The sequence below is a fragment of the Callospermophilus lateralis genome, chromosome 1 (genome assembly GCF_048772815.1).
Source record: "Callospermophilus lateralis isolate mCalLat2 chromosome 1, mCalLat2.hap1, whole genome shotgun sequence".
Lineage (NCBI taxonomy): Eukaryota > Metazoa > Chordata > Mammalia > Rodentia > Sciuridae > Callospermophilus > Callospermophilus lateralis.
This window is the reverse complement of record NC_135305.1, coordinates 150,245,348-150,261,390: the sequence shown is the minus strand read 5'-3', so window position 1 is coordinate 150,261,390 and position 16,043 is coordinate 150,245,348. Positions and strand designations below refer to the sequence as shown.

General features: G+C 51.1%; 1 protein-coding gene across 5 annotated transcripts in view; it reads left to right on the top strand.

The window, feature by feature from the left end:
• Positions 1–4,052: 4,052 nt before the first annotated feature.
• The window catches only part of Rbm19 (RNA binding motif protein 19), a 111,360-nt gene continuing 99,369 nt past the window's right edge, over positions 4,053–16,043 (top strand). For 4 of the 5 annotated variants that reach the window (XM_077108983.1, XM_077108985.1, XM_077108984.1 and 1 more), the window contains exons 1-2: positions 4,053–4,200; positions 14,482–14,664. In XM_077108983.1, the coding sequence (XP_076965098.1) occupies positions 4,165–4,200; positions 14,482–14,664 (219 nt within the window). In that variant the 5' untranslated portion in view covers positions 4,053–4,164. Of the gene's footprint in view, positions 4,201–4,244; positions 4,285–14,481; positions 14,665–16,043 lie in introns of those variants that run through there. The other variant, XM_077108986.1, reaches the window with a different exon arrangement.

The window sequence follows — 16,043 nt, the reverse complement described above, 5'->3', positions numbered from 1 at the left end:
AGGGTTTTTTGTGACCCAACAAAATATGATTTTGTGGTTGCTGTTATGGGTACTGTACTGGACGATACGAATATATCATCTCTAATCCTCGCCACCACCCCGAAAGTGGGTGTCAGTGGTTCTGCTTTACAAATGAGGCAAGAGGTTCAGAGAAGGTGACTGACTTACCCAAGTCCCACAGCATGAAATGTCAGCATTGGAATTGGAACCCAGATCTCCCCACTTCCTATGTCTACCCACATCCTTTCCAGGGCTCCCTATCCCTGAGGATCTCAGGATTAGCTAGTTCACATCACGGTGTTCCAGGGTTCACCTCGGCCAGCACAAGGGGAGAGGACAGGCGGGTAGATGGTGGCACTATTTATTCTTAAAGAAAAGTCAGGGGGCAGGAGGGTACATCTAGGAACAGACCTTAGATGTACCCTTGACGTCTCAGCCGCCTTCTCTTCTAACATGGTGCCCACGATGGCAAAGCGCTTGCCCCACAGGGAATGTGTTCAGTGACAACCTTAAGGGTGTGTCTTAACTTCAGTCTCATCCACTAGATAGGATTCCACGGAGGCAGGGACTTGTCTCTCCAATCGCCACCTCGTGCTCAGTGGCTGGCCGTGGCTGGCACAGGACAGGTTCTCCACAGTCACCCGAATGAATGAGCAGATTTGCCCACGTGTGAAGGTGGTGATGGTCTTAAGGGGACATTTTCCACCAAGGGCCGCTCTGTGGTCTGAGGACCTAGGGCTCAAATAACTTAAGAGGAAGCTGCGGCCCGTGGGCAGGATCTGTGGAGTAGGTGGAGGACAGCTACAATCAAGAAATGGACTCATCACAGGCAGCCAGGGTCACAGACGCCCGGGGATTTGCAGCCTCCAGAGCCCAGGACAAGACGCAACCAGCTCATTGTCTTTGAATGAGTTTGGCTTAGCGGGACGCAGCGGTGCACACCCGCAATCCCTGCAGCTCAGGAGGCTGAGGCAGGAGGATCGCAGGTTCAAAGCCAGCCTCAGCAATTTAGCGAGGCTTTAAGCATCCTGATAAGAACCTATTTCTCAAATTTTTTTTAAAAAAATGAAAAGGGCCGGGGATGTGGTTCAGTGGTGGAGCACCCCTGGGTTCAGTCCCTGGTACCACAAAAAAAAAAAAAAAGAGAGAGAGAGAGAGAGAGAGAGAGAGAGAGCGAGAGAGAGAATGAGTTGGCCTTTCCCCAGCCCCACCCTGTGTGATGGACGGTCTGTGGTTTCTGCAGTTCCTGGTGGACATTTATGGTTTCCTGCCATGATCAGGAGGGGCCCCCACATCTCCATGGTTCAGCCCCGGCTGCGCCTATGGGGAGGTCAAGGCTCAGCTGCCTCCTGATCACACAAGTGTGGCCGAGATGGGTCACACCTGGTCTCCTGTGTAAGTTCCCCTGGCCACCTGGGAAGTTGTTGGCCTAAGAGAGCCCCGGCAGACACCCCTTAAAGTCATGCAGTTTGTCGTTGGGGACAAGTTGACATCACAGCCAAAGACTCATCAGCCAACCAGTCAGTAAACAAGCTAAGGCGAGGTGCAGAGCCCGCCCCCATGGCCACGCAGAGCGCTCCTGGGGGTCCGTCCACGTCTAGGCCCACAGACCGCCTGCGCCCCTCCTTCCCTGCATTTAAAATATCTTCTAAAAACGTCGTGCAAACTCTACTTTTGAGTAGGACAGTCGTGGGAACGACTCCATTTGGAGACTGGATGGTCAGGTTAAAATGTGCTCATTAGGACCATACTAGCCACCATGGTGACATGGCCACCATCTTGATGGGGCTTCTGTGAGCACGAGACGAGGCTGAGATGGGGCGATGAACCCACCACCCAGGCCACACCAAAGGTCACCCAGAAAGGAGGGGAGGGGAGGGGCAGATGCGCCCTTGCAGGACACAGGAGGATCCGACCTCCCAACCTCCACCCACCGAGGACTGTTCCTAAGTGCACGGGGGCCCTAGCTCACAGGAACGGGGGGAACAGGGGGGACTGCACCCCATGCTCCTCTGTCCACCTGAGTGACAGCACTAGTCACACACTAGTTAGCACTTGGCTTCAAGGCCACCCTGGGTGCTGCTCACTCTCTAGTGGTCAGTCTCCCGAGCACTGACCTGCTCCTCCACCCTGCTCTGCACCCACGAGCTACCTGTGTGCGCCTGGCGCTCCGACGATGTCTCTGGTCTCTGGCTGGCTCAGCCTATGGGAGGCCGCAACAGGAAACAGGAAGTAAGAGGAAAACAGGACGGGGCAGGGGACTCCCATACCCTTCTGGGACTCCCATACCTCTGCTTCTGTCTTTGCACAACTGACTTCTTGTGTCTCTCATAGCGACACTTGTCACTAGATCAACGTCCACTCCGATGACACAGGATCCTCTCATTTTGAGACCCTTCATCACATGGACAAAGACTCTTCTTCCAAACAAGGTGAGAGTCACAGTTGCCAGGGGCCAGGATGAGGAGGTATCTTTGGAAGGGACACCTTCTCCTGGTGCCTGCTGCAGCATTTTGCAAAGACAGATCTGCTCGGGCCCCTTGGGCACCTTGAGGTGGGAAGACCACATGGTCCCATCTGTACCCTGGAATCAGCTAAGTATGTTCTTGGTAGCGATGTCTGTGTGCTTATGCTATGGCAGATGCAGGAGCTCTGTGCATCTGGGACTCAGGGAGGAAGAGATGGGTTCAAGGACACTGCGCCTGAGCTGGTCTTGGAGAATGGGGACAGGGGTTGCTTCAGAAAGATACACAAATGGCTCAAAGTTCCCAAATAGATGCTCAAGAACAGGAGTCAACAGGGACCTGCAAACCCAAACCACAGGGAGACGTGGCTTTACCCCCACTAAGGTGGCCAGAATGGGTGGAGACCTAGTAAGAAGCCAGAAGAGATGGGAAACGGGAACCTTCAAATGCCACTGATAGGGAGGTCACACGGTGCAGCTGCTGTGTGGCTCAGCGATGCCCCTCCCAGGAATACACCCCTGAGAAACGAAGACACACTTGCACACAAACACTTGAAAGCTCATAGCAGTGTTATCCACAATAGCCACAGGTGGAAACAGCCCAGATGTCCATCAGCGGAGGACTGGGTGATGAAATGCTCTTTATCCGCCCATGAGATATTACCCAGCAGGCATCAGAGGGAAGCACCAACTCACCTTGCTCAGGATGAACCTCGAAAGCAGGATGCTAAATGAAGGAAGCCTGTCACAAACCTCTGCGGGGGGTTGCACAGGATCTGCTCTACTTGGAGCACTAAGCAGGGGATGTGGTTTTGTGTCCAGTGTTGCCAGATTCCATTTGCATGAAATGTCCAGGGGGGGCAACTCGGGGGAGACAGAAAGTCGATCCGTGGTTGCCAGGGCCTGGAGGGAGGAGGAATTGGCCTGTGACAACTAAGGGGTGCAGGTTTCCTCTGGGGGGGAGGGGATACAGACATTTTAATATTGTCAGTGATGGTAGTGGCTGCAAAACTTGGCAAATTATACTAAAGACCATTGAGTTGTACATGTTAAGTGGGTGAATTGTAGGGAGTGTGCATTGTACCTCAATAAAGCTGTCAACAACAATCACAACCAAATCTCCGATTTTCTGTGTAGTAGCTTCACTCCTCAGGTCCCCGTGTCCTGCCTGCAAAATGGGACTGTTCCCAAAATGCACATTCTACCACTGACCCTGCAATGCTTAGTAAGGCTGTTTCTCCACCTCCCAAAGGGAGGCAGGGATCCCTAGTCTAGCCCTCATTCTCAGGGCTGTCTTAGGAATCCATGGTAAAGTACAATAAGAAAGGGACACAAAACCACATCCCCTGCTTAGCACTCCAAGTAGAGCAGATCCCGCGCAACACCCCCCACCCTCCCCGCAGAGGTTGGAATCCGGCGCCCCCTGCCGACTGGACCTCGGCATTGAGCTCTCCCGGAGCTGCTTCAGAACCTGCGCCTGCGCAGAATGCAACCACTCAGGGCCGCCTCTTAGGGGTGTGACCTGCTCCGGCAGGCCCGGCTTTAGCCACGCCCACTTCCGTGTGGGCGGGCCGAGAGCAGGACCACGTGACTTTGTTCCGACTTGCTCAAGATGGCAGCGCCCACAGCAGCAGCGTGAAAGTTGTCCTGGGCAGTCGCTATCCACAGGTGCTGGAATCAGAACAGAGGAACCTGGTGCCATGTCGCGACTGATCGTGAAGAACCTCCCAAATGGGGTGAGGAGAGAGCCTGGTGTTGGGAATCTGAAAATGCGATCCTTTAAGCCCTTTGTCCCGGCCTAGCACAGAACCCAGCCCATGGTAGGCTCCTAGCGAAATCGCGCCTGATTAGTGAGTGAAGAAACGGGTGGATGGTTGTAGTGATGGTTCTGGCTGCGGTGTACCCAAGTGGGTTGTCATTCCTGTTTCCTTGTCGTTTTTCTGGGATAGAGAGGAAAGCATGCCCCAAATACCAAGCCAGCCTTTTGGATGGTGTGAGAGTGTCTTCTGAACTTGTGCCTCCATCCTCGGGTGTCTCTTTCTCTAGGCAGAGAATGTTAGGAGCTGTTTTGTTTTTATTGTGTGGTTTTTTTCTTTTTTTTTAAGTTTTGTTTTTTTCTCTTTGTCATGTGGGAGGCGTTTATGCCACACAATTTAAAAAATCAAAACTGGACTGTGGTATGTAAAATGAGAAGCAAAATCTTTTTGCTACATCCTATTCTCCGTCTCTCTGAAAGTACCCATCTTCAAGTGGTTTGTTTTTAGAAGGATTCCCCAGAGGCTTCTCTACATACCCAGGTACTTTGCTCACCCCTATAGTTTATCCCAGAGACCATCTGCTGATTCCCTCTACTATGAAAGATGAGGACTTTACATAATCGATTCATCTGAATATTGTTGTTTTTAAATATCCTGCTCTTTACCTGAAGTGGTATACTTTTAAGATATGTATTATTGATCCATCTATCAGCTTTTTGATGGTACCAGGGATTGAACTCAGGGGCACTGGACCACTGAACCCATCGCCAGCACTATTTTGTATTTCATTTAGAGACAGGGTCCCACTGAGTTGCTTAGCGCCTCACTAAATTGCTGAGGCTAGCTTTGAACTCTGGATCCTCCTGCCTCAGCCTTCCATGCCGCTGGGATTACAGGTGTGTGCTGGCTCCCAGCCATCCATTAGCTCTAAACAGTGTCTCCTGATGTTTCACTTAGTTGGATGAGAGTTTCAGCATGGCCACCCTTCTTTTCCCTCCTAGTTTCATTTTGCATCTCAGTGTGGCTTCCTCTCCCATTGTTCTTCTTTTTATTCTAATTTGTTACATGTGACAGCAGAATGCATCACAATTCATATTACACATATAGGCCCAATTTTTTACATCTCTGGTTGTATACAAAGTATATTCACACCATTGGTGTCTTCATACCTGTATTTTATATAATGATATCCATCACATTCCACCATCATTTCTAAGCCAATGCCCCCTCCCCCCACCCCTTTGCCCTATCTAGAGTTCATCTAATCCTCCCATGCTCCTTCTCCCTACTCCACTATGAATCAGCCGCCTTATATCAGAGAAAACATTCGGCATTTTTTTTTTTTTTTTTTTTTTTTTTGGTATTGGCTAACTTCACTTAGCATGATATTCTCCAACTCCATCCATATTCCTGTAAATACCATGATTTTATTCTCTTTTATTGCTGGGTAATATTCCATTGCGTATATGTAACACATTTTCTTTATCTGTTTATCTGTTGAAGGGCATCTAGGTTGGGTCCACAGTTTAGCTATAGTGAATTGTGCTGCTATAAACATTGATGTGGCTGTGTCCCTGTAGTATGATATTTTTAAGTTCTTTGGGTATAGACCAAGGAGTGGGATAGCTAGGTCAAATAGTGGTTCCATTCCAAGTTTTCCGGAATATCCACACTGCTCTCCATATTGGCTGCACCAATTTGCAGTTCCACCAGCAATGTATGAGAATGCCTTTTCCACCACATCCTCACCAACACTTATTGTTGTTTGTATTCTTAATAGCAGCCATTCTGACTCAAGCGAAATGAAGTCTTAGAGTGGTTTAGATTTGCATTTCTCTAATTGCTGGAGATGTTTTCATCATTCATCTTGCCTGATGAATGAAAGAATTAACAACAAGCATTAACAATAGTAGTGAGCCCTTGGAGAGTTTACTGTGTGCTAGGTGCTGTTTAGATGTGTTAGGTGAAGTAATTCATTTACTCCTCACACAACCCTGCAAGTCAACTTCTATACCCATTTTAAAAGTGAAGAAACCAGGGCACATCAAGGTAAAGTTATCGGCCTGAAGTCACTCACGTGTGATAACTTATACAACAGTGACAGAATTGAGGCGTCTGTCTGGAATGAGCAGTTCTGACCACTGCACTTCCCGTCTCGCTTAGCATGATTGCGTGCCCTTGTCTTAATTATCTTCCAACAGATAAACATTGGGTCCTGAGTACTTCTGGGGTTGCTGACAGTGTAGACCGAAGTGTACAAGACTTGGTCTCTGCTTTCATGGAGTTTGCAGGGGAAACATATCAAGATGCAGGGATTGAAGTGTGAATCGGTACTGCGGGAGCACAGGGGGCTTTGGTTACTGACCCACAGGGTCAGTGGGGCTGCCATCCTTCCGGAGGCTGCAGGGTCTTGGAGAGGCTTCCTGTGGGAGGCGGCAGAGGAGCGCCCTGAGAGTGAAGGGGCGCCCCGCAGCAGCAGAATGATGGGTCAGACTTCAGCGAGGTGTCCCTGTGCAGTGGGGGAGCAAGTTCACTTTTGTAATCTGAGCTGACAGAGCCCTCAATTCTGTAGACCTTGGGCAGGTCATTTATCCTCTGAGGATCCCATTTTCTCCTCTCTAAAATGTGCATAAAAGTCCCTAACTTGGTGATTGTGAGATTTGAATGAGCTCGGAGTTATTATCCAGCTCCTCTGGAGATTTCTTCCTGCTGGGCAGCCAACGCCTATTGGTTCCTCTTATTTCCAAGCTTGTGTGGTTGTTTGTGGCTGCCCCGGTGTCCCTTGGTCCCCCTACCAGACACACGAATCTCTCCTCTGCTGGGAAAAGTTGCTGAGCTGTGAGGGTGGTCCTGGGGCCATGGGGATGGTGGCATTAAGTTCTGTCATGTTTCCATGGCTGCCATAAAAGGTGGCCACACTTCCTGAGGTGAGACAGTGCGTATTTATTCCCACAGTTTTGGAGGTCAGAGATATTAAGGTGTCAGCAGGGCTGCCATCCTTCCGGAGGCTGCAGGGGAGAATCTGTTCCTTAACTTTTTCAGCTTCTGGAGGCTGCCTGCCCTGCTTGGCTCCAGGCCACACCCTTCAACTTCAGTCTGCAGAGTGCTGCAGAGCATCTTCCGGTTTCTCTCCTTCTCTTTACATCTCCTTCTCTGACTCTGATCTTCCTGATTACTTAGGACCTGGGTAATGCAGGGTCCTCTCCCCATCTCAGGGTTCCTAATCGAATCACATGGAAAATCCCATGTGCCATATCTGGTGTGTAACCAGCGTCTGGGGGGCTAGGGTACTGGCATCCTTGGGGAGACTGTAAACAACAGAGCATGCGTACTCCATCTGGCGCTCTTTCTGCCCAGCCTTTTGAAGTGGCTACTGGGCAGCGGCATGACGATAATTCTGTCCTTGGTCCTAACCTTGTAGCAGCCACATAGAGCACCAAGACATCCTGTGGCCCTCGTGAGTCTCATTTCTTCACCAGTGAAGTGAGGAGGGCTTGCCTGAGGGCATAGCTCAAGTGTCAGAGCAGGGACTATTAGGAGTCGCCTAGGCTCCAAAGAACTTCCCCATCCCCCTCCCAGAAGAGCCGTCCAATGGTGAGTCCTGCTGGTTCACATGATCCTTACCCACCAATCAGACTAGCCCTGCTGGCTCACATGATCCTTTCCCACCAATCAGACTAGCCCTGCTGACTCACATGATCCTTACCCACCAATCAGACTAGCCCTGCTGGCTCACATGATCCTTACCCACCAATCAGAAAGCACCCTATGCCAACTGTCAAACCCTTCAACCGTTAAACTGTCATAACTGTCAAACCACCCCTGGCTCTATAAATATGCAGAGCTATTCCTCAGTAAACAGGCATTTTCTCTGATGAGGAGCCTTGTTCGTTCTTTTATTGGTGTGGAAGCCCCGGAGGGGGAATTCCTCGCTGCTCGAGGGCCCCCTCTCTCAAGGCTTGCCGTCCTTGTCCTCTCTTTCCAGCGTTGCTACTCACACAACACCAGCTCTTCAGTAGGTGAGTTCCCCTATTGGGATCCAACTTCAGACAGGCTATGCAGGGGCTTTGACCGTGATCATCCAGCAAACCTCTGACGCCTAGTCTGGAGGAGAGAACGCACCCCACCACGACCTTCATGGTTACAGTGGACTCTCTGGAACCCGATTCATGAGCGGGAAGAACAGGCACTCCCCTCCCTCCCTCCTTGTCCCCCCCTCTTTCTTTTTCTCTCTCTCTCTCAATAACCACCCTTGTATGAGGGCCTCTTCTTCCCTCCCTGCAGACTCCCCCTTATTAAATTCTGCACACAAGATTGGCCTTACTATCAATTAGACAATCAAAGTCAATGGCCGCCAGGAGGATCCCTAGATCCCGCAATTCTCAGAGATCTGTTTAACTTCTGCGAACGCTCGAAAAAGTGGAAGGAGATCCCCTATGTTGAGGCTTTTTCTCTTCTTCGTTCTCACCCTGACCTGACTGGCAGATGAACCCCCTCCCTACAGACTGCCCCATCAGCTCCATCCAGCCCCTCAGGTGCTCCCCCTGACTTGGCTGACACCTTTAGATGCCCCGAACTAGATCCCGCTCCCTAGTCCCACAAACCACGGCCCCCTTAAGAGAGGTTGCTGGACCTGAGGGCATTATCCGGGTACATGTCCCATTCTCTATGAATGACCTCACGCTACTCAAGCAAAGGTTGGGCTCATTCACCACAGAAGAGAGTTTCAGTGGGCCCTCCAGGCTTATAGCCTCACTTATATGTTATTGGTTAATACTCTCCTTCTTGAGGAACGTACCAGAGTCTGGGAACTTGCCAGAGCCCATGCTGATGAAAGTCACTGAGTTAATCCCAATCACCCTCGGGGGCCACTTGCTGCCCCAGATCAAACTCCCTACAGGGATTATACACAAGATGGCATACAGAGTAGGGACTGATTCTAAGCTCGAACAAGGCCCTGCCACCCTCCAGACTGAGAAATTTCAGATGCTTGACCAGGCCCTGCAGGGTGCTTCCTAGGGTCACTGCCCATCACTGTAATCCCCCCCATCCGGGGTGCCTGCTTCAAGTGTGGCAAGGAGAGACATAGAGCCAGGGCATGCCCCGCACCACACACTCCACGTATCCCATGCCCTAAATGTCAACAACAAGGTCATTGGGGCTCTGACTATCCTAGATCCTGTAGAAGGCCTATGGCCAGGGGACCCTCCGACCTTCTGGGCATGGCAATCGAAGATTGACGGAGCCTTGGGTCCATGTCCCCGGCCGTAACGATCAATAGACAGGGACCTAAGATGCAGATTTAGGTGGATAGGTGCCAGGTTGACTTTCTCTTTGACACCGGGGCTACCTTCTCAGTCCTGACAGAATTCTGGGGGCAAACAGTGCCGTTCACCTCTCCTATTGTTGGGGTAGGAGGAAAGACCATCTATCCTAAAAAGACTCCCCTATTTCTCTGTTCCATAGACAACTTCCCATTCTCTCAGACGTTCCTAGTTATGCCCCAATGTCCATTTCCTTTGCTCGGCCGAGATATTCTCTCTAAATGCCCTGGCCCAATGTCTCTTCTTGCCACACTTGAACAACAACATCAACAACAATCAACATCCGGGCTCCTGGCATCAGTCAGGCCCCAGAATCTGCCTGTTCATTTTTGCTGGCCCTTTTGGCAGAAGACTGGCCATTCTGCTCCACTTGTGAGGCTGACGTGAAATACCATACTAACCTGGTTGACCCGATTGTGTGGGATACCACACCCCCTCCACCATTTCCTGCCCACCAGTTAACGTTCATCTCAAAGATCCTAACACCTTCCCCAATCAGACTCAGTACCCCCTGTCCACAAAAGGTCTTCTAGGCCTACAACCTATTATTCAGGACCTTCTTAGCAAGGGGTACCTCTGTCCTGCTCATTCCCCTTACAATACTCCCATACTAGCGATAAAAAAGCCCAACGGGTCCTATCACTTAGTTCAGGACCTACAACTCATCAACACCTCTGTTAGGCCCTTACACTCTGCTGTCTCAGATCCCCCATGCTGCCACCCACTTCTCGGTCATAGATTTAAATGATGCTTTCTTCCCCATTCCCCTTGCCCCCGAATCACAAGATCTTTTTGCCTTTACCTGGACAGATCCCACCACCAGACATTCTCGACAACTAACCTGGACTGTCCTTCCCCAGGGATTTCGAGATAGTCCACACCTCTTTGGACACAAACCTTGGCCTCCGACCTCCAATCTTTTCACCCCCAGTGCCCCGAATCCACCCTCTTGCAATATCATCCAGCAAATCTCTTTGCCCACCTGCGGGGAGGAAAGCACCCCACCACAGCCTTTAAGGCTACGGTGGCCCTCAGGGACTCCTTCCTTGGGCAGATTCCTAAAGTCCTAGTCCTCTCACCTTTAAGACTCGGCCGCTAGAGAGATGCTTACCCTCCCCTTCCTCTCTCTTGCCCTGCCTCTCCCCTCTTTCCGGCCCTGGGAGTATTCGGCCTCTCCAGGAAGGGTTCTGAAAAGCCTTGGCCAAGGTCTCCCATGGCTCCGGGCTCTATCCAGGACGAGAGCTTCGACTGTCAGGATTCGGTGACGACCAATCTGTGCCGCTCGAACCTGCCACTTAGGCAATCCTGATTTTTTTGGCTCTAGCAGGGACGCCCTTTTTGCCAATAAATCCGTTTCCTCCTTCTCTGCATCCTCTTCCCTCCTCCTTAAATGGGTAATGTGTCCTCTCTGCCGGTCGACTCTCTCCTACAATGTCTCTTGGATCAAATATAGCACCCAGGCCTGGCCCACTCATCCCTTAGACAACCAAAGTAGATGGCCCCTTTTTGGGTCCTTGGATCCCTCCATTCTAAGGGATCTCTATAATTACTGTGAGCGTTCAAGATTCTTCTAGCCCTTCCAAAGGGCGCTCAACAGATGACACAGTTCTCCTACTTTCTTGGCCTTAAAGGGATATCGGGCCTCTCCACAAAAGGCCCAAATAGCATGTAAAGAGGTCACATATCACTCAAGGGAAAAGGCCATTACAATAGACAGAAAACAGCTTATTGTATCTATACCTACACCAAAGACCAAAGATGACAGTCACTTCCTCCTTCCAGGGTTCTATCCCTCCTTGTCTCTCCTTGAAAATCCTTCCATCTCTTTTCAGTCCTGCTCTCCATTAAACCCTGCCTCCCTCCTCCCATCTTCTCCCTCACATGAAGGGGTTAAAGTGGCAGGGTATGCTGTCGTTTCCCTCTCATCCATCACAGAGGCAAAACCTCTCCCACCCAATACCACCAACCAACAAGCTGAACTCATAGCTGCCTCAAGGGCCTGCGAGCTAGCAGAGGGAAAACCCTCTCCCTATATACAGATCTCCCATGCAGCCATTTGGAAGAAAGGGGGCTATTGACCACCAGAGGGACAGCAGTCATTAATTCCACACTTATTTCTGGCCTCCTACGAGCCTCCAAGCTGCCTTCCCAACTGGGAATAATCCATTGCAAGGCCCACCAAACTGACTCCTCCCTTACTACTATGGGAATTCCAAGGCCAATCAAGTGGCTCCATCAGCCGACCTACAGAGCTTTACCTCCTCTCCGCTACTCTTCCTTACCACCGGGGATCAGCCCAAAGATCCCCAACAACTCTTCCAGTTTCTTCACTGTCTATTCCATTATAGTCCACAGAGTCTCACTACTTTCTTTCACTCCTTTTTCACCCTTTCCCCACGTGATAAGACCCTCCTACAACAGATCACTTCTGCTAGTCAGATCTGCCAGAAAACTAATACCAATACTCCATTAAAACCTAAACCTTTCCCTTCTCATCAGGCCCACAGTCATATACTTTTTCGGGATGAGTTGAAGCCTTTCCCACTTCTAACAAGTGGGCCTCTATGGTAGTTGATCTGTTGCTTACTCACATAATGCCCGTTTTGGGATGCCCACGTCTATCCAATCAGACAGTGGCCCAGAATTCACCTCGCAGATAACTCAGGGACTGGCTCGTGCACCATCACTCCCTGGCATTTCCATTGCCCTTACCGCCCCCAGGCTTCTGGAAAGGTTGAAAGGACCAATGGGTCCCTTAAAGAGACCCTCACCAAGCTCACCATGGAATTAAGCCTGGACTTGGTAAAAATGCTCCCCTTGGCTTTATTCCGCATAAGTACCTTACCAAAGAAGCCTTCTAATCTCTCACCTTTCGAAGTCATGTATGGCTGTCCCCTCGTTCCTTCCAGATTGCCTACAGAACCCCTACCCTCCGAAACCTATGCCCTGCCCCTCCTGTTCCATCTGTGCTCTGAACTCTGGTGCTATCAAGACTGGCTCCTTCCCAACCTTAGTGTCTCTCAAAACCCTACCTCCTTAACACCTTAACAATAGTAAACAAGTTGTTTACTATTGCCCACCAGGGGAAAAGCCCCCTTTAAAACCAAAATGGAAGGGCCCTGCTCAGGTGATTATGTGTACTCCCTTGGCGGCCAACTCAAGCTGTCTAATAACCAACTTTCCCCATAGATTCACATGTCCAGGCTTAAGCCCGGTGCTCCTACACCGTTTTAAGAGCCAACGATCATCACCTGTTATTTAGTACTCTTGTCATCCCTCCTTATAGATTCCCTCAAGCTTCACCTCTCCTGTGTCTCCGTTCTTAGCCCAATACCTAATGCTCCCCCTCATTTCTGGCCCCTCTTGGGTCCTCTCTTCTCCCTATGTCTGGAGATTCAAAGCAGGTGACCCTAAGGGCCTTCAGCCAGACCCCCTTCTCTTCCTTACTACAGACCCCACCACTTGCTTGGATCTGGCCGGTAGTGGGACCATTGTGTGTTGTCCTTCTGACAAACCACTTAGGTGTCTGGAGCATGGTGACCCCTGAGTAAGTGTGACCTACCTTTATCATAAGAGAGCACTTTACCAGTTGCCTTCTGGGCCTAAGGAGGAACATGGGTGTTTTGTTTACCCTCCCAGTTTTGTAAGAATTTCAAGTATCAGTATTTAAAGTTGAGGTGTTTCGCATTCAACCTGGAGAGATCTGACTGCTGTCAAAGGGAAATCTGGTAACAATGGGCCACAGTCCTCCCTTGGCCACCTTCGTTCAGAGCTTGGGAGAAGGTGCCTTCTTTATTACAAAGCCTGTGCTTTCTTGGTGTGACTGGGGAAAGCTGGGAACAGTGATAAGTGAGAGAAGCAAGCTGGTTTGGAAAGCTGGGATATTTCGAGAAAGGTAAAGAGAGACTTAAGCTGATTTCAGAGACACCCAGGTAGGAGAGAGTTTGAAGAGCAGCCTTAATAGAGAGGGGGTGGGGGAGCTAGATTGGACTAGGAAAGAAGAGTGGAATTGACGGTGTTAGGTGCAGGACAGGCTGGTCTGCAGGGCATGCCAAACAAAGTTACCTGCAGGATGACCTGGCTTCTCAAACTCTCTGACTGGTTTTTTATCACCTGTTTGTTTCAAGGCCAAATGCCCAAGCCCCCGCTCAAGGCTGAACATTTAACCCCCCTTGTGCCAACAAGGCAGCTTGCAGACCCAGAGACCCCATTAGATTTGGGCTATAAAAACTCCCTGTGCCTGTTCCTTCCCTCTATCATAAAGTTCATTCAGACTCAGGTGGGTAAAAAATTTCTAATCCAGCTTTTAACCAGCTTCTCCTCAGGAACTACCAACTCCTGGCTACTGATGATACTTCTAGTGGAGATCTATGCCAAATGGACTGACATCATCATGGATCTGTGGTGTCAAGGAACCTTCCTTGATCTGGTTCCTGAAGTTATACCAGTTCTCTCTGCCCTCCTGGGGGGGCACCTTACTTCCCTCCTCTCTGATTCTCTCACACCGCCCCATCTCAGCAGGAAACAGCCAGAATGAGTCAACGCCCACTCTCATTTAATAACAAAGTGGGGGAATGTTGGGAGTTGCCCTGGCTCCAAAGAACTTCCCCATCCCCTAACAAGAGTTGTTCAATGGTGAGCCCTGCTGGCTCACATGATCCTTACCCACCAATTAGAAAGCACCCCATGCCAACTGTAAAACCCTTCAACCTTTAAACTGTCATATCTGTCAAACCACCCCCAGCTCTATAAATATGCAGAGCTGTTCCTTCTTCAACAATGAGCCTTGTTCGTTCTTTCAGGGACCTGACCTGACTGGCACAGCACACTGCCACCTCCTCATCTCTGGTCACCCCTAGAGTCCTGGAGCCCCGGGTTTCTAGCCATTTGTTCCTTTGCTGAAGGACTCACCAGCTCCTCCCACCTTCTGTTCCAGATGAAGGAGGAGCGATTCAGGCAACTCTTCACCGCCTTCGGCACGCTGACCGACTGCAGCCTCAAGTTCACCAAAGATGGCAAGTTCCGCAAGTTTGGCTTCATCGGCTTCAAGTCCGAGGAGGAGGCCCAGGCTGCACTGAACCACTTCAACAAGAGCTTTATCGACACGTCCCGGATCACAGTGAGTGGACCCCTGCGTGCCTGTCCAGAGTGTCACCTGTCAGCGACACTTGGGTCCCAAGGCTGTCCTTTTTAGGCCCTGAGGCCTTTGGCCTGCCTCAGCAGTTCCCGCTCTTCTGTGTGTAAGACTCTCCAGGGAGCCAGTCAGACTGCTGCTGGGCCTGCCCTGGGCCCTGGCTCAGTGCGGGAGTCACGTGGAAGAACAGGCCTCTGGAGCCTCAATGGCACCTGTGCTGCCGGCCAGGAGGCCACTTGAGCCACAGGTGTGCATCCTTCACTGCCCGACAGCAGGTGCTCAGGAGCCACCAGTCCCTGTCCTCAGGAGCGCTGGCAGACGCAGGTGCTGAGTTCAGGCGGACATTGGGTCAGGGACCCTGGGAGAACTGAACAGCACCCACTCTGGCCAGGGAGGGGTCAGGAAAGTTTCCTGGAGGAGGAGGTCCCACAAGGGTCACCCACAGGTGTTCATTGACATGATAAAATGTCCCCAGCCCTTTGCCAAGAAGGAAAAGGCTACGATGGAGCAGCATAGAGCCCGAGGCGACGCCTCCCTCTCTGTGTGGTGTGGGCGTGGTGGCCTGCGGGGTCACCCAGGCTCTGGTGGTTCATCTTTGGTGACAGGAGTTGGAGTCACAGCTTTTTGACCTTCATCATAGACTTAAGGGACTGCTGTGGAAGTCCACGCAGCCAGGATGTGACCAAATGGCAGGCTCTTTCTTTGGGGAGGGTGGTGGGTGACCAGGGCATCCTTAACTGTCTGGGAGTTGTCACTCCAGGCTCCCAGCAGGACCAGCCCTCACCAGAGTCATTTCTGAGAGTGCATTGGAGGCTTTGGTCTGGAGGGGTCTGGCTCAGGCTTCATCCTCAGCACACTCCTGGCCCCGGGGCCACCCCATCTCTCGTTACCTGGGAGGTTCTCCCAGACCAGCGGAGCTTGCCTCTTGGTCACCTGTGATCCTAGGAGCACAGGCGTTCCCTGCACGCGCCCTTGCTGATCACTGGCCTACATCATCTCATTCCGTCCTCAGAGCCACCATTTTGCATGGATGTTCCTGAGTCTCCAGTCTCTGTCCCTGAGGGCCTGGGTCATCTGGGGCAAATTGCTTCACATCTCTCTGCTCCAGTTTTCTGGTCTTGAATTAGGGAGAGTTGTGGCTTCACTACCACTGTCCGGAGGCTCGGCGTGTCCACAGTCCTCGCGGGGCACTCGGGTGCTGCATGGAACTCCCTAGGAAACGATAGCTAGTGTGGTGATGTCACGGAGCACAAAGCCAAGATGGGGTGGTAGTCCTCTGCTTCTGCTCTACTAGTGGCAGCTGCCTGACTGTAAAGCACAGGTTCCCAGGTGCTGAAAGGCAGAACACTCTGGACTATGGCTGT